Genomic DNA, 23,339 nt, shown 5'->3' with positions numbered 1-23,339 from the left:
AATAGGTTTCAACTCGAATTCAAATTCTAGCTAATTAGGACTTAATCATAATCAAATTTCCAAAAAAAAGAAATCATTCAAGCTGTGCTGTTAATAAAAATAAAGCTTGGCGAGACCCAAAACTATGAGCGCGTGATATCATCCAAAGTTATAGGAGCCAAAGTTGATATACCCTTGAAGTTTTGTGGCAGTTGATTTAATTAGATATCAGATGTATATCGGAAATATCGGATATTTTTGGTCGATCCCTTATTATCAAAATAATTTATCATAATACAAATTTTGAAAAAAGTCTCAAGCTTCTATCTACAAAAACTCCAAAATTGTGTCATTAGCGATCGTTTAGTTATGTAGAAGCTATTGGATATAGTCGACCGACTCTGACTTTTATACTGCATTGCACACCAAATATATTATCATTATTTTGAGAAAAATTATAATACCCCCTGTCATGATATAAGAACTAGTAAATTGCCCGCATCTTGTTCGAAACAAGCAGCACATTGTACCAGAAGTGATGAGGGTTGAAAGAAAACTTTTCTTTTTATCGTTTACTTTTAAAGGAAACATATAAAATTTTTAAGAAAACATATATAGCAAAATAAAATTTATTTTTAAACTCTAACCCTATCCTGAAAAGATTTCAACCAAAAATTAAGATATTTAAACTGATTAGGAAATTTGATCGTTATAAATAAGGAATAAGGTAAGGAACCAATTGCGGAATGGAGTTTGGGAATACATTAGTCTGCTAGCGGAATAGCTATAGACCTGACCGTAATTATGAGTGTTGGAGACTGCGCCAAATACACGATACTTGTCGATGATGTGCTCCAAGACGAGTAAATTTATATATTATAAAATTCATTGATCTCAATACTATATTTTAAAAAGATCTTTACAATGTCTGGGTTTCCATCTACAAAAAGTCTGATACTATAACTACACAGAAAAAATCCAAATATTGTGTACAATATGTATGTGTAGTTGGTAATTTTTTTTTTATATCTATATCTATGTATATACACCAATTAAAATTATAAAATCAAGCAGTTAACATATCTTTGGAAAAACCATTCAAACTTGAAATCTTAAATTATATAAATTTATTTTTGTGCTTCTATGATTTATTCCCAAATATACTTCAACGGAAGAGTTGTTTCTTTATAGAGAAAGAGAGAAAGAAATCACTAGAACATAATTTAATTTTTGGGATTTAAAATAAAACTCGTCAAAACTATATAAGTAAATAGTTAATATGAGTAAATAGTGTGTATTCGTAAATGGAAGTTTTTAATCTCATCTCAAGCTGAATTAATGTGAGTCATGGCAAAAAAAAATTATTTGGAAATTTGAAATTGTGGTTTCTTATTTGCAAAGTTCTTCAAAATAAGTTCTCATTGTTTAAATTTAGAGCCACAATTAATCAGTTGATAACTAAGCTCTGACTTAAACAGTCGTTCCCTCATTTGCTCTTAAGGTTTTGTAAACGTTGATTAGTTTGTGACTCGCTGGAAAATGTTTTCAAACTTCAGTCGCCACAGGGTTCTCATATTCTGCCTTTTAATTTTCATCCTTTTTGGATGCCTTTTAATTTTCATCCTTGTTGATCTGAAGGTCAGAAGTTTCGAGGATTCACAAAATAACCTTAAGTCCTATGGGGAAAAAATGAAGTCCTACATGAACCTTAGTGTGGCGCCTTGTGATGACTTTTACGAATACGCCTGCGGAAATTGGAAAAACGTACGACCGGACCACTTCCAGTATAATAGCGAGAGTGTCAACATGAGGGATATAGTCCACACCATACGCGACGAAGTAGAGAAGTTCCTGACCAACAAGCAGTTGGCCCAGGCTCTCAGCGTTTCTTCAGAATTGCTGGTTGCGCAACAGTTCTACAACGCGTGTCGCTCTGCTGTATTGCTGCCATTTCCGGCCGCTGACCCCGCTTATCTGGCGCTTATCAGGTCAGTAGGCGGTTTCCCTGCCATCGACGGAGCGGCATGGAATGCCACTACATTCAGCTGGTTTAACATGAGTGCCCATCTTACTAATTTTGGGATCAATGGGTTGATCAACGAGGAAATTATCGTCGTTCCGCATTTTAAATTGCCAGAACTGGGCTTTGATCACATTGTGCAAACAGATAACATATTCAACAATACCTCTAGAGCCTACAAGCTGAACGAGAAAAGAATGCAGATTTATCTGCAGGCTTTTAACCTCACGGAGGACAAGATTTCGGAGGTGATCGCTGGGGTTTTTGCCTTCTGGCGTGACGCACTGACAATTGAAGATAAATTTCATGGCGATGGGGAGAAATGCATAGAAATTTCTAAAAACGAAAATGTGCCAAAGTACCATCAGTGGGAGAGTTACTATGAAATTGCATGGAACGGACGAAACTTTTCTAGCAGACTGGTTGGATATTGCGACTACTACTACGAACAGTTGGATAAAGTGTGCTCAAGACACCCAGAGGCTGTGGCAAACTATCTGTCCCTACTACTGTTATATCGAATGGATGCCAAACTGGAAGAGGAGAAGTATCACAAGGATTACTGCCTCTTAGCGGTACAATTCGGATTTTCCCATCTTTTCAACAAGCTTTACATGGCGGTAAGTTTTGGATAAAATTTTGTTCTATAAGAGTTGCCCTGATTAATAGATTGGAAATTGCTGTAAAAATCATTTAAAAAGCTTACTAAAATTTCTTAATCAATATACACCAAATTTAAGTATATTTTGTACATTGGATTTGTTTATTTTCTTAAAGGCTTGAATATGAATTCAAACTAAATGAATCGGTGGAATTAAGATCAGTATTAATATATTCAATACATTAAACCACATTTTTTTAAAACCATTTCCGAATCCCCAGAAGCATTTTACCGAACGGACTCGCTCAGAAGTATCTGCTATCGTAGAGGAACTTCAAAATAGCCAGAGGAAAGCGCTGCAAAAAGTAGAATGGTTGGACCCGGAGACTCGGCGCGAAGCACTGCTCAAACAGTCCACCATTAAGACCGTAATTGGAAGCTACAAAAACGAACAGGTTACCACTCGCTTGATCCAAAAATTTCGCGGCCTGCACTTGGAGGGCGCGAGCTACCCGCAGAGTCTGATCCAACTGGCGATGTTGGTTACCCGCTTGAAGCGCTTTCATGGATTCCATTACGAGGAACTAGATGAGAAATCCAAGCCTCTGCATTTTCTTTTGGGCATGCAGGTGAATGCGTTTTATTACTTGGATAACTCCATTTATGTGATGGCTGGCATATTGCATCCACCTGTCTATCATCCCAACTGGCCCAATTCTTTGAAATTTGGTACCTTGGGCTACCTGGTGGGCCACGAGCTAACCCATGGCTTTGATACTAAGGGCTCCCAGTTCAATAGTGAGGGGAAAATGCACAACTGGTGGACCAAGAAGTCTGGTGCTGCTTTTAAGGAGCGGGAAATGTGCATTATAGATCACTATAACAGCTACCATATACCGGAGATTAATCGCAACATTAACGGAAAAAAGACCAAGGACGAAAACATCGCGGACATCGGTGGGCTGCAGAGAGCCCTTGATGCATACCGCAGCCACATGAAACATTTAAAAAATAGAAGCAAAGAGAATAGCGAGACCCTAAGAAACGAACAAATGCCCGGATTGGATCTGTCGCCGGAACAGCTTTTCTTTCTCGGATTTGCGCAGCTCTGGTGTGCAGATTACAAGCAGGAACACTTTTGGAACCACTTAACTGATGAACACACCATAGAAAAGTATCGCGTCTTGGGCGCAGTCTCCAACAATCATGACTTTTCCCAGGTCTATAACTGCCCTGCGGGAAGCCCAATGCATCCCCATCATACCTGCCACATTTGGTAATTCACCTTCTTTCTATCGGTATATATATATTCCAAAAAATTTATTTTATTATATGTACTATTATATGTTATTTGTATTTTATAACTTCTTAACATTGTTAAATACAACCACGGTCAAATTTACCGAATATATGATAGCCTGTACTCTTCTCTTGTATCCACAACCTCCATTGCCGATCGTTCAGTTATATAGGAGCTATAGGATATAGTAGACTAGGCTAAATTTGGAAGAACGGATTGAGTTGACCAAATTGGAATTCGACCGATCCCGCCCGTTCCGACTTAAATACTGCAAACAATAAAAGGATGTGTGCACAGTTTAAACTTGATAGCTTTAAAACTGAGAGACTAGTTTGCGTAGAAACAGACAGTCAGACGGACGGAAAGACGGACATGCTTATATCGACTCAGGAGGTGATCTTGATCCTTATACCTTATAGAACTATATAAAAACTATTTCAAACAACTTTTGTGAGAAACATACAAAAATATGCCATTTTTGAAGGCGGGACAGTTCGTGGCAAAATCTTAAAGCAAACATGAACTGCGTGGGTGTTAAAGGATACCATATACAAACTCTAGCTATGTATATCTATAATAATCTTGTATTTTGTTAGCACAAAATTATCAAATATCTTTATAGCGGCATCTCAAGTTGGCTCTCATAACTGCAGGCTTATTAACCCGGTGCATTTTCCCCTCTTCCAGTCTTCAGAATGTGTGCCTCTGTCTCGCCCCGGCGTTCTTCGTTTCTGCAACATTAGATCATTATCTTTTGTCACGGTCTAGATAAACCGTGATATATATATATATATATATATGTCTATCGATAGATTGACTCTGAAAGCGAACGAGTTTCGAGTAAGATCGAGAAAGAGTTACTAAGAACTCTTATCAAGTTTCTCTCCAAGGCAATAAATAGTCAATATGTAAGTTGTCTATTCGTCTTAAAAGTATCTTTTTTCCATCAAATATTATCTTATCCATTATGCCATAATTATGATGACAGGATAAATTATATTTAAATTTTTGATTATATCGACCTGATGTCCTAATTTATGGAATAATTGATGAGGAGGTAGGATTCAGGCTCGCCTTTTAAAACCCTGAAGGAGCCAGTGGCTCTAAGAAAGAAAGTATTAGGAGAGTAAGAAGTTGATCAGCTATTTTTTCCGGTCTCGCTGCAAGAGATTGAGCAAAATATGGCAAAGCAAACGATTCAGTGAATGAAGTTGGAGGAAGTTGGAGGAATGCCCTGGAGGAGGACCAATCCAATCTAATTGATTTCCGCAAAGTAATGCTTCCAATAATGTAAGTTTTCAATTTTTAAAAATTGCATATTAAAAGCTGCACAACTGAGAGACTGGATGGCGTAGAAACAGAAAGACAAACGGACATTTTTATATCGACTCAAGGTGTGATGCAGATCAAGAATATTAGATAAGGGGAAGATAACTCGTTTACTATGTTGCAAACTTTGACCTAAATTGTAATACCCTCTGCAAGGGTAGAAACACGTGCCAAGTGCAATTTCGAGGTGGACGATCCCCTAATTGAGGCATTCAACTTGATTAAAACCGAGAACGAAATCCAAGTGGAGGGAACTAACTGCAAACGACAAACGACTAACCTGAGACTAATGCCAAGGGCGACAAATGTCCTCTGAAGTGGCGTGCAAATCATGAAAAAGGATTACACGTACTAAAAACTGGAATGGAAACAAATGCTCGGTGTCTCCTGACGGTTAAGTTTTGTTTTGGCCTTTATTTTTGTATTTTTTTTTCTTTTTTTTGGGGTAACTAAAAAGCAACGATGTGACGACAACAATAACAACCATGGGGAGAAGCAGCAGCCAGAAATCCAATTTCAGCAAGTAGCACGACATAAATTTGTTTCTCCGCACACACACACAAACACTCACGCATCGACGCATACACAACACCCAATACACACACATGGATGAAGTCCTGGCCCAGCTACTGGACATGTCCTGCAAATGAATTCTGTTAATGCAGACATTACTCGAGCATATTAAAAGTCCGAATGTCCATTCCGCACAGAATTTTATAGCAGGCGACCGCACCAAAGGGGGAGGCAAGCCGAACCGAAAAACAGGACTACCCGGGCTACAAATAGGCACATTTGTTCCACCACCCACTTTCCGAAAATCACCCAAAATACCCACATCTATATTGAAGAGCACTGGGAAAAAGGAGGAAAGAATACATTAGATGTTATTATGATTGAACTCTCTAACATTTTATAAAGTAATCATAAAATCACACTTTTTAGGTCATAGAAACTTTTCATTAATTGAAAAATAATTTAATAAAAATTAGTACAATTATAACTAAATGTTTGCTGTGCATAATCCACCCCCTTTGGAGCCACAGGACGCCACGATCTGAACTGCAGGCAATGGCCAATGTAGTTAGCAGCTCGGCCATATACGCATATTTGTTTACCTTGCCACGACAATTGCGGTAGGCAGTTTCTCGAGGCCAGGGGTACGGCGTCGAGGGCTGTTTCCGGCCAAGCCCGGCCGGACATTTAGTTTATTTGATGTTGCGAAATGAAAATTGTGACATAAAAGGGACTAAGAACATAATTAACTAGTGTCCAAATGTGCAAATCCAAACGCATAAAAAGTGAGCAAACAACACAAAAACCCGAGAGGAAAAATCAGGAAAAATCCGGGGGAAAAGCACACAAAAGGGGGAAAGGCATGCTGGAAAAGTAGAGCAAACGATGCATTCAAATGCTGGAGGGCTGGGCCACCGAATGACACTTAAAGGATTTGCCTGGGCGAGTGTTGAATATGCTCACCGTTTTGGGAGCCGGTTGTCGAACCGGGTATCCTGGAAACCCAGAATCCCTGGGCCCATTCCGGTCATCAGAGCGGACATTATTCGGTGTCCCCGGGACCCAGTTTTTGCGTTTTTACCATTTCTGCCGGCCACGTGTCGGCCACAAAGGGTCATGATTAGTTTGCCTAATAAAGAAACCGGCAATGGGCCCACCGATAAAGATGAAAAAAAGCCCCGTCACCTAAACGAATTTCCACACTTAAAAGTGGGCGTGGCCAGAACGAATTATTCGCCACCAAATGGCACTGAAGTTATTTTATATTTATGAATATGCCATATACACCGCCCGGGCCGATCCTCCTCAACTCCTATTACTATTTACAATTGGAAGGCACTGCTGCCAGGCGAGGATAATATTTGAGATTAATGATTTCGAGTGGCGCTGTAAACTCGGTGGGTGGACAATTGCCAAAGATGAATGAAGACAAATGATGGGCGAGCATTTATAGCATTAGCATCAACTTTCAATTCGTTTCGGCCCTAGGGTGGGGGATGTGGGTGGGTGGGTGTACGATTGGTGTTCCGAGGATTACGAAGATTTGGTGGCCCAATTTCTCGGGGAGAGAAAATTAAATAACCGTCAAACCGTCAAAGAAAATCTGGTCAAAGAACCGTCAAAGAAACAAAGCGTTTCACGATTTACCCCAAGAAATTACAACATTTTTGTGCCCCGCACATATTTTTGTAAATTTTTTTTTTGTTCAGACTCGTTTTATGTTGTCGCCGATGCCGTCGCCATTGCCGACTTTGCTTCGTTTTGCTTTATTTGCTCATTTTTGAGTATTTGATTTCATTTCTTTCATTTTCATTGCTCGTGCATGTCTGGGTATAGTGCACAGTTTTTAATAAAACAAATTCGGCGGGCGACGGCCTGCGGCGAACATGGCAGGCGAAATTAAATTATTTCCTTGGGTTCCATTCGCTTCCCTCCCAAGATGAAAGTAAGAGAAAGTCACTGACTGGACGCAAACATTTTATCATCTGCCGTTGCCGTTGCCGTTGACAGGAATACTATGTATGACTGCCTTCTTGGCAATGCCAGCCAACCAGAGACTCAGTCTGTTTGTTATTTAATGCCCAGCAGACATTTAAAAAATGCAAGAAATGGCATAATACCGGAGACTAAATGGCAATTGAATAAACGATAACCTCAAGATAAGTTTTGTCTTAAATAAATTTAAACCTTAAATTGTAGTTTTTAATTGAAAATAAAAACCATAGCCGGATGGTAAACTAGTCCCTTGGCGCCTCTGCCGACTGCATATATGCTTTGCTGCACTTCCGTTTCCGGTTGCTTTTCTTTACCCTAATGGACGTTGATTGATGACGCGTCCAGCGACAGGTGAAAGTATATGCTGTAATACATATTTATGAGGCCAACATCGGATGGGAACGGTTGAGTCGCATAATTAGCAATGCGCCGGAGTAGGGAATGCAATTCATATGGCCCCATCTCACCATTGCCCGTGAGCTGAATGGGGCAAGCCGGGGGCAATCGTCGATCTAATGCCATGCAATTTTCTGCAGTTGTCGGTCAGGCGGTGCCCAGCCTTGTTGCAGTTGCCGTTGCTGTTGCAGTTGCAACTCCGCTTTGACAGTTGCCGTTTGCCATTTCGGTATGCAGAACAGACCAGAACGGGTTGCCATAAATTAAGCCTCACATCACTCAGAGAGCGGCCATGAGGACGGTGATGCAGATGGGAATGGGTTATCCGATGGATGTGGATGTGGAGATGGGAATGGAGCTGCTGCCTGAGCTGCAGCCAGAGCTGGAACTGGAGCCAGAACCAAACACAAAAGCATGCCAAAGGCATCAATCGGCAGAGTGCTGTACCATGAAGCTCACTGTCTCTTATTTACACATAAACAAAATGTTATTTTTTAAGTTATTTTAATGGTAATTTATATTATATTCTTTCTATTCTTTAAATAATAGTGTTCAGTCTTAGAAGTTTTTAAAATTTTACGCAATACACTTTACTGATTGAATGAAAAATTAATTTTATATCACAATGGATTAAGTTTTAATTTATGCAAAAGTCTAAACCACTTATTTACTTTTTCCTTATGATAATATTTTTTTTCTGTGCATTAACACTAACGCTTGAGGATGGCTTGGGGATGGCATCCAGTGGCGGAAAGACACGCAACATTGCATATTGAGACCACACGTCGTATGAGCAATGCCAAATGTTGCCAACGCAAAGAAGACGCAACCATATCGGAGGCATACACCCCAAGACTGCTTTCGAAACGCAAAAGGGGGAACTATCGCTCATAATTTCCAGTTCGCATATGCCAGCCTATGGCAGTCGATGCAAGCAAACAAACAAACAGCGTCTCAGCTGCACTTTGCATATCCTGCCATAGGCAGGGCTCCAGTGTCCTTCGAATACCCCATCGTGCATTCCAAAAACGACTGCTATTGCAGTTGTACTTGCCGCTCGGTGGTTTGGCGCTCTACTGTTTTATTCGCTCATAAAACTCTCAAATGCCATTTCTTATAACAATTCAAATGAAATTATTAGAAACACACTTAAATTTAAATATGTTTGCATATGTTAAACAGTCAGTGAACTTGTACTTTATTAAATATTTATTAAAGGAATAAAATATTAAGTCCCTTATCGTACTTTTTTAATTTATTATTCAAAAAACGAACACCTTAATTTTAGAAATGATAAGGAAATAAAAAAGAACACATTTATTATTATTTATAAATTATTTATATCTTATTGTTCACATACTTTTCTGAGTGCAGGACTTAACTCTTGAATGCAGAATGTCCTCATTTATCTTCTTATCACTTGCTAGGACCCAAAGTGCATTGCCGGACCTTGGCTGGCCAGTTGTAAATGTTGTGTATTTGCCGTTTGAGTGGCCACCGGGGATGCATCCAATCCGATCCGAGCACCTGGCTATATCGCAGGCTCAGAGTCCCAGACAGGGAGCGGGAATAAATCAAACTGTTGGCCAGGCCACTTAAATGGCTGCTTCAATACTGCATTGAGCCAATTATCACAGAAAGTTGTTCATGCCGCTGGCTTGTCGGACATTAATTTTCAGCCACAAATATTTGCACACTCTGGGGGCTGGGGCTCGCAAGTTTGAGTCGGAAGTTGAAAGCCTCTGTAAACGGAGCCGAAACGAAACGGCTTAAGCGACGACAGCAACTACAACGGCGGACGCTATTTAATCGAAGCCAACTAATTGCCTCGTAATTGACAGTTTGACTGTTTGGTAATTTGTTTTTGCATGTTGCCCTGTCAAAAAGTTTCGCCTTTTTTTGTATTTTGTTTCACCCCCTCACACTATGCTTTTTGCCGTTGCTCCTTTTTTCGCCAGGATCGCGTTTTTCAGCTGAGCGAGTGCCAAAGACTGTGGTCCGTTCAAAAACAGCAGCAGCTAAATGTGGCTAACTGGCAGGAAGCCAGAAAGTTTGATATACTAATTCTATGGGTCATATTCAGAAATGTAATGAGTACCCACCAGGTTGGATAATTAGAACTGCGTGTTCCATATTATGTTTAAAATTAGTGCACTTTTCAAGTACTTTGAGCCAAAAGCCAAAAGTGAAATCAAACACTAGGCTAACTATGGTCTTAGCTTGTTGTCCCCCTCCACCGGTATTCTACCTCTGTAACCAAATATTCGGTGCGTAATTTGTGTAAAAGCCAAATAAATCAATTAATGTCAAACAACCTGTGAGAGCCGGGCAAAAAAGATATGCCGACCGAGAGGAAGAGGCTTTGCTGAGGTTCCTGGCTCGTGGCCCGGCTAGCTCCCCTATTGGAAAAATAATAATAATTATTCGAGACCAACTGACATTTTGAGTCGGAGGCAAATATAATTAATTACGTACAGCAAAATACGCCAGTGAACACAACACAAATTTATAGAGGCAGGCCGAAGGCCGACTCAGCAAAGACTCAGTAGAGGGGCTGAAAGTCTATCAAAAGGCCCGGGCTACGGGGCATGTGGTACGAGCCACAAGCCAGGAACCACGAGCTACCAATTCAATAGTTGGCCAAAGAAACTTTGCCACTTGGGCCCGGCATTTTCAAATGTTTTGCTGCAAACACACTCACCACATAATGAGTTACCAAGAAGTAGCCGCAACAACAACAATTGCTGCTCCAATCAATTATACGGCCAATTAAATGCCGAAAGGCAACGGAAATGTGGGGAAACATAATGGACTCGGATCCTGGGCAGACAACTCATGTTGAATCTATTCGCATTCGAAAAGGGAAACAGAGGTCCGGTCGGTGGCTGCAATTTATTTTACGTTCTCCGTACTCTCAGTTTTTTTTATTTGTTATTGAAAATAAAGATGTCCAAACAAAGACTAACAGAACAAAAAGACTAACAGAACAAAACAAGAAATGGCCCTTAAGGAATTCCAATGAAACTGAACAACAAATTTAAGACAAAAATTGTGGCCAGGTGGGTGACAGACAGCCGATTTGTTCGAGTCACCACATGCACTAATTTAATGAAGTTAGGAAGCATGGAAGTTAACTTTCCTTGCGAGACCGAAGTTCGTTTACCCTCGCCTATAAATTTGGTGTATATGGTAATATTGGATAAATTTTACATATATCAGATATAGTTAGCGAATATTTATAAGAATTTTAGTATCAATTTTAATATACATTCAGAATTTGGTTCCAATTTCTATCTTTAAATTCATGAAAGTTATTAAATTTTTAATCTTCAGGTTTATAGGATAAGTAGGATAAAGTATGGTAAGTTTGAAGATGATAGCTTAGAGATTGGCAAAACGACACGCCTTATATTGACTCAGGAGGTGATGTAAGTCAAAAACAAATATTCATTTTAGGATCTAAGCAGTATTATAATAGCTTCCGCAAGGGTATAAAAACCACCGGAGAGTTCGAACTAGAGCTCAAACATTTTTGGAAGCTATAGGTTATCGTTAGTTACTGCCATCAACGACATGCACATTAATTGTCCAGGAAAATGCATCGAAATGAAACAAACAACTCACCAGCCTTTACTCAGTCGGAGAAACATACACATGGAATTCAATGATGGCTTTTCAATGTATTCTCCTGTCCGCATACTAATTCTAATAATGTTCATATTCATTTCGACCGCCCAATGAACAGGCCATTTTCAGACATTATGCCATTAAATAAATTTGGGAATAGACTTGTGAATTCACAAAAGTATTTTGCAAGGACAACGCATGAGAGTGTTCTTATAAATCGTATACTGAAGAAAATTGCTTTAATTTTAACTGCTACCTCTATTACTAATAATTGTGGCATACAAATTATGTAACAAAATGGATAAACACTTTGTATAAATCTTTATTAATAAAATTTTAATAAGATACATGTATTATGTACTATCATGAACTATGTACTATATTTTTAACCGTGTAAAGTCATCTCAGCAGGCATATTTAGAGCTGTGATGTGTGAATCCTGAGCTGTTTCATTGAATTCAATAAAACTAAAATACGATTCAGGTTGAGTAAATGCGATGGCAAGCATCTGCTAAACTTGAATTTAAGCAACTTGGAAGGTATTTCAATTACAATTACATGTGAGCTGGATTTACGTCGGTCATGATCTGGATATTTGCCGAAATATGAATCAACGCCTTTGGTGCAAATTGCTAATTTAACCAGAATGATTAATTCAATGGACTGGGAAATACATTTCAGTGATTTTCTCACTAGCAATGCGAATTATGCAGACTTGACTCCGACCTCCGTCGGAGAATAGCTTACTTTTGCGTATGAATTCTCCGTGTGTCACTTTAATTGGCTTGGTGAAAGCATATTTGCCAGTGGCCAGTGGCCAGTGAGGCCAGTGAGTAATGCAATGTCCTTACTATATATCAACTGCAACTCTCGTCCTTTTGATAAGAAATTCCCGACAAAGTTGCCGCTGCCTGAATGCCTCTAATTTGACAGCCGCAGCATTGTAGTTTCGCTTACGTGTTGTCTATCGGTTGCCAGCGACACGCCTTCGTCCTTTCCGTCCGCCCCTTTTTGTCCTTTCCGGGCCCGCACGACCGATTTCTTCTGGCTCACATTCGCATTCACATTCGGCGAAAACATTTTCTTTGTGTCAGTTGAGGTTGCATTTTATTGTGTTGCAACACAGTTTGGATTTAGCCAGCCCCCCAAAGCCCGCTTTTGTCCTTCGAGGTCCTTTTTTTTGCTCTCCTTGTTTCGAATGCAGTTGCTTTGGGATTTGGCCTGACAGCCAGTTGGAAATTGCAACTGTCAATTGCATTTAATTCTCCCTGTTTCTGGCGGTTTGACCTTAACGGCAAAGCGGCAACAGAAAAAAAAATAACAAAAGTTTCTAAAACTAAATTTACGCTAAATTAAATTAGGGCCTGGCAACGGTTTTAAGGGACGAGGACGAAACGGAAGAGCTGTTGCTTAAATGCGAGTACAGTATCAAGTATACGCCGCATGGGCCAAGCCCCAAACGCCATTGAAAGTGAAGCTGCTGACAGCGTTTACACTTTCAAAGGCTATGCGCCCGTCGAGTGTCGCGAAAAATAAACCGTTGGCAGCAAAAAAGCTTTTGCGCGGCTGCTTTTGAAATTTGGCGCCCTCGCACACAGCGAGAAACAAAGGAGCACTTGACGGCTCACACACACACAGACACATACACTCACGCATCTCCAAGCGACACGGATACACAAGCGTTGTGGTAAAAGCTTTCAAGTGCCAAAAACAGCAACAACAAGAATGGCAAGCCTGCTGCTGTCGCCGCCATCTCTCCTGTTCCTGTCACTCGTCCTTTTTATCTGTGCGGCGGTGATTAACCCATTTTTTGCATGTTCAATTTAGCACAATGGCCTGTTTTTTGGCTGATGTTTAGAGGGCTTTACGGGAGTTTTTTAAATGGGTCTTTGGTTTTTTTATGCGTCACTAAAAAATAAAGAGAAAAAGCAATGAAAGGATTCTTTTATAGTTTGCCTTAAAAGATGTTATTAAATAAATTTATGTTCTTTACATTATTTCTTTTTTAAACAATAATTTCTGATGATTAGACTCAACTCTTAACTAAATGGGTTAAAAGTTAGAAGGCCAGCCAGTGCGCGACACACTCACACGGACACTGGCACCCAGGACCCAAAGGAGAGAACAGACTAAGGAGGCAGGACGAAGGACGAAGACTTAGTCGCAGAGTCAGATGCGGTGAAATTCAGGCCACTCAACAGAGTGGCTGGCACTTTTGGGGCGCCACCTCGTGGCCAGTCCGCAGATTGAATTAACAGCACACTGTGGACTGTGCCCCAAAGATGCTCGAATGGTGAGATCGGCCGGCGTACAAGGATAATGGAAGCTCAGCGGCACCGCAAGGGTTGGTGCGGAGCTGGAGGTGGTCCCACCCGGGGGAGCAATGAAGCGTTTACAGGCCGGGAAAGTCACCACATTCTGTTAATGCCACGGACTTCTTGGTAGCTTTCGATTCAAAGTAACATACTTCGATGGCCCCAAGGCAAGTTATGATGTGGATTTTCGCATTTGGGTGCCATTTCTGCTCTATTTTTGTTCTTATTTATTTTATTTAAACATTTTTTCCTAGTGATTCCTTTTTTGTCTTTGCTGCCAGTTGCTTGTCCAATTTGCCAGTTTGGCTGCCTGGCTTTGGTTTGGCTGTCAACGGTTTCCTTGGACTTCCTTCTCTGGCCACAAGGCAGTTCTTTGATATTGCATCCTTTGGCGTTGATATCAAATTTCTTTTGCTCTGGCAAGGACATGCCCGACTTGTCTTTCCTTTCGCCTCGTTTTGTTTCAGCTTCAGTTTTCCATAGCTGAGAGCAAAATAATGACAGCCTCGGTTTGAGATGCTTTTTTTGCTTGGATTCCTTCCAATGAAGTCAACGCATTCTGGCGGCACTCCTCGAAATATGTTGTTCACTTTGTGTGTCTCGTTGGGTTTTTGTTGGCCCGTTAACGCGGCATATGAAATATGGATTCACTTACGCATCAGCCCCGACCCTCTGGTGCCATTAAGCCACCGCACCACTGACACTCCTGGCCGAAGGATTCTCTTTTCGGCCACCACTCATCCTCTGTCCTTTGCCTTTTTTTAACATCCGAATCTGAAAGCAATTCCTTCTGTGTCCCTTTTTTGGGCTTTTTTAACACTGCCTACGATCGGGCATAAAAAAGTGTGGAATGGCAGTGGCAATTGGCTTCACGTTTTTATATAAAAACAAGGCAAATGCACTGACTTCCCTGAAAATAAAGTAAGCCAAAAGAGGCATCCTTTTGAAGGATTCAGGGCGAATGAAACCAGAGCTTTCTTTTCAAAGAGTAAAAATTAAATATCTGAGTTAAGTGTTTTCATTTCATTCATTCAAACCCGACAATCATTCAGCAAGATGGTTCTTGGGAAAATCCTTTCCATTTCCGTATTAGTTAGAATCCCATCGCCTGGGTACTGATTAAGTAAGAGATTTTTCTCCACACAAATAAGCAACATAAACACAGCTCAGAGCTTAGAGTTATCTTTGTTTTATTTTAAAAACAAAAGAAGTAGAATCAGTATAGAAATAAAAGTGTAGATACCATAACAACAGGAAAACTCTAACACCGAAATCCGCTTTGAGATATTCCGCAAGTGCATATGGAATTTTTGGAGAGCAATTATTAAATGGAAACCAAATGTTTTTATAGGAAGACGCCAGAGGCGGGGTCAAGTGGAGCAACCAAAGGAAACCAGACTTCAGGAGCTTCAACGAATCCAACAGACCTCACTCGTAAAAATATAAAAAATGTGCTACACTTAAGTATTTCTATACTTGTCAAAAAAATACTTCTCTTGAAAAATTTTTAATAAGACTTCCCTGACTATTAAACACTCCCCTCAATAAAAATATAATAGTTTGGGACAACATTTTCTTTCTGTGAATAATGAGATATACATACAATCACATGTGGGTGAGAGTACATTATAACAACGGCTACTGCAGACATTAAAGACATCACATAGAATTCTTTCTTTGTGCATGATAGGACGCTTAGTTTTTTGCAAACCGAGAGGGGAAATGCAGAAGCAAATGAAAGTGAACGCCTTTGGAAGGGCAGGCGTTGGAAAATGGTATTGTTAAGTTGCAGGAAGACCGCAAAAAAGCATACATGAGCACAATGTATTAGATACGGCCAAACTAACAGACATGCTGTCGAAAAAAAGGCATTTCATGAAAGATTTAACATTCAAATGTGCACTGAGCAGAAAGGCAGAGTCCAGAGTCCTACGAGTGAGTGTGCAGGCTTCAAATAAAACTACTTAAGTACATGTGAATGAACAGCGTTAAGGATGCAAGACGATGATGTGCACTTTGCTTATGTTTATTTCTCATGTAAACTATAAACGTACAAGGAAAATGAATGTGACAGAGTTATCATCAGAATTGTGGAGCGCATCCTGCTGCCTGGAAACTTATGAATATTTATTCTACAAACTCACTCGCCCTCACTGCATTAAGAAATTGCCGAGTGACCACTCGGGGTGTTTTTTTTTATATGCAAATATAAAACGAAGAGTCCAACATCGCGTTTATACTTTTGCTTTTTTTCTCAGCCTTTTGTGTTGCAGATTCTTAATCAGGACGAACTTATCCGGTATGCACAAGCATCAACAGCAAGGCTATCAAATAAACGAATCGCTGGACACGGCCAAGGAGCAGGGCCGACGGGAAGCCAGCAGCAGGATAAGTGAACAGACACTATCCGCTATCTGCTTGTCCTTGCAGTCGGCTCCACCTGAAATCCTGGAAAACGAAATCCGAAATCTGCCAGCAAGAACGTAATTTAAACAGCACGTTTTGCATGTCGCTGGCCAGTGCTACTCAGCCCGCCGTAAAGGTCCAACAAAAAGCCCAATCCTCAAGTCCGGCTCAGCTTGTTGGTCCCACTTCATCCCCTTAAATTTAAGTGCACTGAGAAAAACGGTAAACTATTTGTGTGCTCTCAAGATTCAAGTAAATTTTCATACTGAGCTTTAATCAATAAAATACTTCTTGCAAATAAAAATTAACTTTAACTATTTCCTAGTTCTTGAATAACTTTTATAATATTTTTAATAACTTCTTTCAGTACTTTTATTTGGCTGCTTCTCCTGTTGTCCTGTTGTTCTTTACTCATATTAAATGCAAAAGTCATTGAGCGCAGGACAACAAGGAGTGGGGGCTTCAAGACAGGAGCAACAAAAATAACTAGTTTATTTGCACATCCTTGGACATGAGTTTGCTGTAAAATTTCGTGTTGATGATCTTACTAGGTTATGCATTAGTTTTTTGTGCAACACCGATCCCCCCATAACCATCCCACTTCACTTCACTTCCGCACCTAACGATTTGCATTTCCTCTCCCCGCCAGCTTTGATTTTTTGTGTCCTGTCGCTGCGCTAAATCTCACCAACATGCACGAGGATTCTTCGTGAAGAGCTTCTCCAAAGTTGCTTGTCTTTTATGTTTATGTAAATTGAAGTTTGGCAGCAACAGCAACACTAGCAGCAGCAGCATGCCCATAAATATTAAGTATACGAGGCATTGTCCCTGCTCCTGTTGTCCTTCACAAATTGCAACATTTTAGTAGCCCCAGCAGGATTTTTCACCCATTGACGGCTGTAGATAGAATATCCATTTGAAGAGGGCTTATAAAAGACCTTGTGGACTCCATTTCAAGTTATTAAGTCTATTGGCTCGTGTTATGTGGTTTTCCAAATACTCATAAAATATTGATAATAAGTAAATAATAGTTTAAGATACTTACTCTCTGATACACGCTGAGAGCTGCTGCTGCTGCGGACTTCAAGCTCTGAACATTTCGCGGGGGAGGCAACGGAGGCGTGGGCGGCGCCCTCGACGGCAGGGGGCAGGCAACAAGCCGCTGAGGGGGAAGAGGCAGCGGCGGTATCAGCGTCGGCGGATGGTAGTGGGGCAGCAAAGACGGAGGTGGCTGTGGCGGCGGCGGAATGCCTTTGGCTTGACTCACCGGCTTGTAATTTTCCGCTGCCAGCATTGGCGGCGGAATATTCAGACGTTGCTGTGGCAACTGCAGTTGTTGGTTCGGCACTGGCAACATGAAGGGCAGAAAGATCATTGACTGGGCGGGAGTCATGCCACTACAGCTGCTGTTGTTGGTGCAAGCCGGCAGGTTAAGCCCATGGCAATGCGATTGGCAACGCGGCATAGGTGCAACATTGCTTGCGTATGTTTTAGACTCGCTCTCTGCTGGTGGCAGGCCATTTCCGTGGGAATAGTTCTCATATGCAGCTGGTATTTGTGGCAACTGCTGAGTAGCTGTCGTCGGCTGTTGTTGCTGCTGCTGGGGCTGTTGGTAGAGGGGTGGTGGCGGATGTTGGTGCTGCAAGCGCGGTACCGGCAGATGCTCATAGTCCTGATCCCAGCTACCACAGTCTTGACAGCACCCACGGCCGCTATTGCAGCAACTATTGTGGTTTGCAGGCATGTCATACGGCTGACTGCCAGATCGAGCGGCGGAGCGGGAGGAATAGCCCAGCAATTTGGATGACTTCCCCGGCGGCGACTTCCAACGCAGGGAACAGGGCAGGATTCCAACAAAGCCCAGCCCCGAGGCAGGACTGGCCGAAACCTCGCTCTTCAGGTTCGCTATGTTTGCCACGTTTATGTTGCTCAGATTTGGCTAAAAAAAGATAAAACAGAGTAATATATTATTCAAAACTAGTAATATTTTTAGTATTTTAGTATATTACTTTCAAAAATGATTTTCCACCTATTTCAAAAATAATATACCTTAAGGTTTTTTCCTCCGCTGACCTTTCATATTTATGAGTTATTTTTACGTCCTATTAAAACAATTTTTTTTTGGAAAACAATGTGGTAGTACGGGGAGTAACCGAATTTCGTATGAAAGTATCTTGTTGTGGCTCAGATTGTTACCGCCTGTTGCTTGGCACGTTGGACTAACTGGCTGGCACTCTTCAGATGCTTTCAGAAATCACTCAAAGTTTGTCAAGAACGAGAAACCAATTTTTCAGCTGAGTGCATTTTAATTTTGTATACGCCCCGTGTGCGCCTATTCAGTTCTCCGACAGGCCCGAAACACACCGTAACCAAAAACAAGTCAGTCCTATCCCTAACCCGGTTGTCGGCTGTAGGGGAAAAAGTTTTCTTTTCATTGCAACACGCTTGAAATGGCAACTTGGACAAACAGCACGAAGCAGAAACAACAATAACCGACAACCGACAAAACCCAAAAAAAATCTTGCTGGCTTTGATGCCTCTACCGCTCCCGAAGGCAAATGCAAGAAAAATTGACCAGGCTGGCTCCTGTTTTGGTTTCCCTTATCCTGTTCCTGCCCATGGCCTTGCCCCGGCCCCCTCTGGTCAAATTGCACGACTCTATCCACACTTGATTGTTGACTTCGCCCGAGTCCTTCTCAATCCTTGGTGCACGCATTTTGGCCAGAAACGAATCCTTGCTGCAGACCAAACAATAGAATTTTAAATGTCCCAAAACAGGTGCACGTATGCAGCCTTTGTTGGCGATGCCATTGGTCAAAATTCCGTTCCTGGGCCAGTTGACCATGGCTAATTGGCAGACTATCTGCAGGCCAGAAGGGCTCATATTTTTCAATCAAATCAATCAGGATCAGAAAGGTCCAGAGGATCAAGGAACTAGTAATTCCTAACAAATCAACATTTTCCAAGGAAAGAAGTGCTTAAAAATAATACTTTTTCTGGACAATCTTTGGTAATTACAAGACCGATATATGTATGTATGTAAAAACTTTAAAACTTTAGCTCTTAAACTCTTAACCCGCACATGAAACGACTCCTGAATATGAAAGAATTTACCTTTTTTTTTGTTGGCTGACAAACACAAATATCTTCAAAACAAATTTCCATAATTCCATAAATATTTTGCCCGCATAATGAAAAATATTTGCACAACTTAAGATCAAAAGTTTTTGGTGGCAGAGCTACGAGCAGACAATAGCAGAAATATTGTAGTTTCGGGCTTTAGACGAGTAAGACAGCAACTTTTCTGACTTTAGCCGGCGATTAAGATGCCGGCAAAAGCAAAGTTTGGCTTTTAGCCACAATTCCTGTTCAATTTGAATTTTTGTATCTAACAAGTGAGAGAGATATGCGTGTATGGAACTTTTGTGGCATTCGAACTTAATTGCAAAACCGAAAAGGGGACTTGGACCAAAATATAATATTTAATCACTGGCAGGGACACACACAGACCGCTAAGGTCCTTTAAAAACATGTTTTGTAAGAGTTTACTGTTGCTGGTGCTGCTTCTGTTTCTGGCTTTGAGATACATACGTTCGTTTGGGGTGCAGAAAGCCGAAATTACAAAGAAACTTACAAAAAGAATTTGGTAGCATCAAAGCAAAAATTTTTAATGAATTTCTTGCCGGGCAGCCGTAAGCCTCCAAAACGCGCAAAAAGGGACGGATCCTGTATCCATGGAATGGGAATGCAGGGTCAAAGGTCCAGTGTTGCTGCTGCTGCTGTTGATGTTGCTGCTGCCGTTGCTGTTGCTGCTGGGTCCACTTCCACTTCATCTTCCCTGTGGCACTGGCTCGGAATCGGGCTGCTCGTTGGTGGCCTTAATTAAATTTAAATATTTTATCACCGAAAAATTGCCAGGCGGCAGCAACTGCGCAAAAACAACAGCAACATCGGCAGCAGCAACACCAATGCCAAAAGCAACAGCGGCACCGGCACCAGCAATAGCAACAGCAAGGACATGAAAAGGGTGCAAATGTGTTGGTAGTTTGCGTGTGTGTTGGAGTGCAGACAGCCGAAAAATACTGATGTGGGTGTGTTTTTCATTATTTGCCCAGCGCTGCAACTTTTTTGCTGGTTTGTTGGGCGCCCAAGCAGCATACTCCTCCTGGTGCTCGTCCTTTGCCCATTGCCACACTTCATATTCAATTGTGTTGAATAATTGCCATACGGTTTTTTGACCAACGGTTTTTGACACTTTCCTAAAAGGACACACGCGCTCTCAAGTGCCCCGCCCCCATTTCACTGATCAGACCGCCCTCATGCCACATTCGAAGTTCGTTTGCCCTTTTTTAAGTCCAACGGACAATGGACAGCGGACAGCGGAGGGTGGACTGGGGCTTTCGACCAAAAAATGAGCAAAACACTCAACCATCTAGGAGGGGTAGAACACTGCGGACCTCAATGGACACGCCAACAGAAGCAGCAACAACAACTACAATTATAAGGAAACAGGAACAGGATCCAGAAGTTGGTGCTGGAACTGGAACTGGAGCTGGGTGGCCAAACAAAAACAAAACATGCCAAAAGCGTTTTTTGAAATATCTTTGTAAATATTTAAAATGCTCTGTACATGCGGGTGCTTCAATCAAACCGAATCGCCAATGGCAGGGGGCGGCGAAGAAAGGACCGTTGATAGGGTATTTTATGGAAGGACGGGAGCGGACCGAGACAGAGGTCCTGGGACAGGAACCATACAAGGCTATTGTGAACCGTGCTCACCCTGGGGATAAACGGCGAGAGGAAACAAGTTTTAAATAGTTTTTGTTGGCAAATGTCAAAATGCAATTTGATATTCATAAATTAATGAAGCGCCATTGCAACAAAAAATCTCTCCTGGATTATAAACTTTTTACATAAATTATGTGGGCGGATTTTCGGTGGCAAAGGATGTATGTAAAGGGCTCTGATTTAAATCTGATGCTTAAATATGTAATCCCCCTGCCTGATTATAAATTCATTAGACATTCACTTCAAATTAGAAATTCCTCTACAGATGCCTTTGGACTATGCCATTAATTTAACTTCTTCTATTCATGGACATGAACAATGGAATTAAATAAATTAATTTAAATTCTATTAGTTTTGGGCCCTAAAAACTAATGAGTGGTTTGGGAAAAGATTAATGGTCATATAGTATGTTTTTAAACAACAATTATGCTCTTTTATCTTAATAAATTTGTATTTATAAACCATATAATAGATGGAATGAATTTGAATAAAAAACTAAGTCACATCCAGACATCATTCAACTCTTATTTAATTATAATTATGTACTAAATTATTTTTGAAAAACATATCTTTTCCTTCAAAATTTTATAATATTTGCTTGATTAAAAATAACACAAATGTACATAGATCCGCAGCTCTTCAAAAGAGATCTGACATAAGGATCTGCATAACCTTGCACACATGCGCACATGTTGTTGCAACTCAGTTGTCCTTTGTGGCCACTCAGAAATTGTAAACAAGGTCAAAAAGCAAAACACGTTGCACAATAGTGAGAGCAGGCTGCAGAGCCACAGCTGCAGCTGAACCTGGCTCCTACTACTCACTCTCTGTTTCTCTTTCTTCCTCTCCGGAATGCAGTGCTCACACACACTGGCACGTTCGCAGGACAGCTCCCGTATGGCCCACTTGCCGTTGTATAGCTGTATCGAATTTTTGTCCTTCAGAGAGGCAGGAAAACAAAACAGGAACCAGAGAAGCCAGAAAAAAAAAACACTGAGAGCACGAGCACGTGGCCCTCAAGAGGAGGGAGATGCACGCACGAATATGAAACGATTTCCGCGAAGGTCCTGGAAATTAGACCAAGATGTCAACGATTATTTCTCAGCTCAAAAGCAACGCCTCGTGTCGACGAATTAACACTGAAGAGCCAAGTCGGAGTCCGGCAGTTTCAGTAGCAGTTTCAGTGGCAGCAGAGCCGCTGCACCACCACCGAAAAAAAAAACGCCAACACACACACTTACACATACAGGAACGCAGTGGAATACACGTGCCACCAATACAGGACACGCAAGGCGAGCCAACCCAAGCAGCCGAATAAGAGTCTCAGTTAGTCAGTTAGCCGGGTGGCTCAAAGGGGCCCGCTCTGTGGTTGACATTATCGCATGCAACTAAATCACACACACATACAAAGGGCTCGGAAAGTTGCAGCAACCCCCACCTGCCCCGAAACCGTCACACCGCCCTTCGTGCGCTCATTCGTTCGTACAACGAGGCGTATGAGTAACAATAGAAATATGAACGCACACAGAGAGCCCTTACCCACACACACTCAGAGTCCTTGGCGTCATTTATGGCATTTGATATGCTAATTCGCACATATTCGCGTTTGTTCGAAGAGTGAGAGGGAAATGGCGAGAAAGAGAGCAAGGATAACAGCCACCACCACGACAGAAAGGTGCGATTTTGACCATCTGCTACGTCTTCGCCTCCATCGTCCTTAGTCCTTCGTTCAGCAAGTGGCCCACGAGTGACTCTCCTCGAATTGCCTCAGTTACTATCGCTCTGTTGTGACGAGTCTTCACCGAGATATTAACGGGTTTTTAGATTAACTACAATTTATAAAGGATATCATTATTCCTTTTTTGGAAAAATATTTTAGCTAATATTTATCTACAAAATTTATTTTATAGATAGATAGATTTATTCATTTATTTTTAATGTGAAAAATGTAAGATTAATTATCAAAATCTGTTTTTGAAAAACATAATTGGACTCATGTATATATTTCTTTTTAATAATTTAGCAATTATCAATAATTTTGAAGAATTTCAAGTTGTAGTGCCTAAAAGC

At 41.1% G+C, this 23,339-nt stretch overlaps 2 protein-coding genes and 1 long non-coding RNA gene across 4 annotated transcripts in view; 2 read left to right on the top strand and 1 right to left on the bottom strand.

Moving 5' to 3' along the window:
* The window catches only part of LOC6501640 (RNA-binding protein 208), a 66,393-nt gene extending 44,121 nt beyond the window's left edge, over positions 1–22,272 (bottom strand). For both annotated transcript variants that reach the window (XM_032456240.2, XM_032456239.2), the window contains exons 1-2: positions 22,094–22,272; positions 17,527–18,420 (exon numbers count right to left, since the gene is read on the bottom strand). In XM_032456240.2, the coding sequence (XP_032312131.1) occupies positions 17,527–18,225 (699 nt within the window). In that variant the 5' untranslated portion in view covers positions 18,226–18,420; positions 22,094–22,272. The remainder of the gene's footprint in view (positions 1–17,526; positions 18,421–22,093) is intronic.
* On the top strand, positions 1,519–3,880 carry LOC6498928 (neprilysin-4). The gene is made up of 3 exons (XM_032456488.1): positions 1,519–1,545; positions 1,618–2,619; positions 2,882–3,880. Exons 1-3 carry the CDS (start codon positions 1,519–1,521, stop codon positions 3,878–3,880), a joined length of 2,028 nt encoding a protein of 675 aa, XP_032312379.1.
* Positions 15,478–16,795, top strand: LOC123256980. Its single transcript, XR_006506873.1, has 2 exons — positions 15,478–15,686; positions 15,743–16,795. It is a non-coding gene; the product is annotated as an uncharacterized LOC123256980 (long non-coding RNA).
* Positions 22,273–23,339: the final 1,067 nt, after the last annotated feature.

The sequence above is a fragment of the Drosophila ananassae genome, chromosome 2L (genome assembly GCF_017639315.1).
Source record: "Drosophila ananassae strain 14024-0371.13 chromosome 2L, ASM1763931v2, whole genome shotgun sequence".
NCBI classification, from domain to species: domain Eukaryota; kingdom Metazoa; phylum Arthropoda; class Insecta; order Diptera; family Drosophilidae; genus Drosophila; species Drosophila ananassae.
Note: the sequence above shows the minus strand (reverse complement) of the source record. Positions and strands in the feature narration are given on the sequence as shown.

Coding starts and splice junctions, on each gene's coding strand:
- LOC6498928 (XM_032456488.1), top strand. CDS start 1,519: ATGTTTTCAAACTTCAGTCGCCACAGG. Junction 1,546..1,617: donor CAAACTTCAGTCGCCACAGG/GTTCTCATATTC, acceptor GTTGATCTGAAG/GTCAGAAGTTTCGAGGATTC. Junction 2,620..2,881: donor TCAACAAGCTTTACATGGCG/GTAAGTTTTGGA, acceptor CCGAATCCCCAG/AAGCATTTTACCGAACGGAC.